The sequence below is a fragment of the Rhagoletis zephyria genome, unplaced genomic scaffold (genome assembly GCF_001687245.7).
Source record: "Rhagoletis zephyria isolate East Lansing unplaced genomic scaffold, Rhagoletis_zephyria_1.1 Rzeph_scaffold_47144, whole genome shotgun sequence".
Lineage (NCBI taxonomy): Eukaryota > Metazoa > Arthropoda > Insecta > Diptera > Tephritidae > Rhagoletis > Rhagoletis zephyria.
In genome coordinates this window covers 1-2,264 of record NW_016204199.1, presented here as the reverse complement: position 1 = coordinate 2,264, position 2,264 = coordinate 1, and the positions used below count along the sequence as shown (strand labels likewise).

At 42.2% G+C, this 2,264-nt stretch overlaps 1 protein-coding gene across 1 annotated transcript; it reads left to right on the top strand.

Moving 5' to 3' along the window:
• Positions 1-13: 13 nt before the first annotated feature.
• On the top strand, positions 14-2,188 carry LOC108355582 (protein FAM135A-like). The gene is made up of 4 exons (XM_017606732.1): positions 14-454; positions 515-726; positions 814-1,054; positions 1,139-2,188. Exons 1-4 carry the CDS (start codon positions 36-38, stop codon positions 1,329-1,331), a joined length of 1,065 nt encoding a protein of 354 aa, XP_017462221.1. The 5' UTR covers positions 14-35; the 3' UTR covers positions 1,332-2,188.
• The last annotated feature ends 76 nt before the right edge of the window (positions 2,189-2,264 follow it).

Below are 2,264 nucleotides of genomic sequence, written 5' to 3'. Positions count from 1 at the left end.
AGGATAAAGAAAACACCAGCACCACACAAAACCAGATGCCAGTGGCGCGTACCGATAGCCAAAAGTCAAACAGGTCGCTGCAGTTGACAAAACGTACGAAAATCGGCGGTGCCGGCTACACCAACCAGGAGGCGACAAACACTTCACTTTTGGAATTCGAAAAATATCGCGAAGAATTTCGCAAACAAATCAAATACACCGGAAGCATTTATTCGGACTTTGCTAAGCTGGCATCCGAACTGCCATACTTTAGCATTAGCGACGAGTACCGCGCTTTCTCGCCCAACGGTATGCATTTAATTATCTGTGTTCACGGATTGGATGGAAACGCAGCCGATTTGCGATTGGTACGCACCTACCTGGAGTTGGGACTACCCGGCGCTAATTTGGAATTTCTAATGTCGGAACGCAATCAAGGCGATACATTCTCCGATTTCGAAACAATGACCGATAGGTAAGTGCAGTAAAGGTAAGACTGTTCTGCTAGCTGCGAAATTACAAACTCATCTTGCAGACTTGTCGCTGAAATACTGTATCATATCGAGACGTGTGGCCTAAATCCGACGCGCATTTCATTTGTCGCTCACTCCTTGGGTACAATCATTGTGCGTAGCGCCTTGGCACGCTCACAAATGCGCCCGCTACTGCCGCGCCTACATACATTCCTATCGTTGTCTGGGCCGCATTTGGGCACACTCTACAACACAAGCGGGCTGGTCAATATGGGTAAGTTAATGAGCGGCTCTACGGCTATTCAATTATTCAATATTCATATTTCTTTATGCTCATTTGCATATTTATTTTTATTTATAGGCATGTGGTTCATGCAGAAATGGAAGAAATCCGGCTCTCTCCTACAGCTTTGCATGCGCGATACAGCGGATCTGCGTAGCTCGTTTCTCTATCGGCTGAGCCAGCGCAGCACGCTGCATCACTTTAAGAATATACTGCTCTGCGGTTCCAGTCAAGATCGCTATGTGCCAGCGCATTCGGCGCGTTTAGAGCTCTGCAAGGCGGCTATACGCGATAATTCCAATTTGGGAACGGTTTACAGGCAAGCAAAATTTTTATATATTGGATTTTATGTATTTAGATAATGGAAATAATCAGTTATTCTTTTTTGTTTTTTTTTTTGCAGGGAAATGATTCATAACATAATCGCGCCAATATTAGCACGCACCGAATTGAATTTAGCCCGTTACGATGTTCATCATGCGCTTCCGCATACAGCAAATACGCTCATCGGTAGAGCAGCGCATATTGCTGTACTCGACTCGGAATTATTCATAGAGAAATTTTTATTGATCGCCGGTTTGAAATATTTCAGTTAACCACAGAGATCAGTACTTTAAAGACAATTGATTGCTGCGTATGGACGATAGGGATTGTGAGCGGAGAAATTGGGCACTGTTAAAAAAAAAGTTAGCATTTAGTCGTAGTTACTGTTATACGCCTTAGAGAACAGATTAGGGTAAACATACGAATTGATCAAGTATTAAGCAGGGATTCACAACTACATAGAAAATTGGGCGCTGGAATTTGAAATGTATAAGGGAAAAATTTAAACTTTTTCTAAAAATGCCATTACCAAACTTTATTCTTTTCTTAGTCCTCTCAAAATATCGTGGGAATATTCGCGTGAGGGAAAATTTTTTTTTTTATAGATCCACGGGACTTCGGTTTTTTTGTAGATTTTATTTATTGCAAAATGCAATAGAAGGGCACCCGCCTGTCACCACTCACTCGGCTTGACAGCTCTCCTCTCATATTAGTAGTCGGGCTAATCATCGGGCACTGCCGAATGGGTACGCATGATAAAAGGTTGGGATACTCAACGAACGACTTTTGTGGCAGCTGCAGAGACGAGGAATAGGTGGAGAGCAGCGATCACTATCTCGCCACAGTACCGCCCTAGCCAAAATGCGCAACCACTTCTTCAGCAAGTATTTTTCAGATTTCTTGGCCTTTCTAAACTCAACGGACATTCAAATTGTTTGTGCTATATAAAATGTAATCGGTGGTTCAACTATTGAGGGTGGGAAAGAAGCAAATGGCTTCCGTGCATATGTACATCGATACATCGATGTTTTTTGAAAATTGACATCTCTAATACATCGAACCGCCATATTAGTTTTTAAATTATGAATACAAAAAAAAAAACAGCGAGTTTGGAAAAAAAATTGAAATGGCTCTAAAAAGTTTCGTTAGACACATGCAGCCCAATTCTGAATACTCCCAGGGAGTTTGTTCTCCGGGAATTTGTT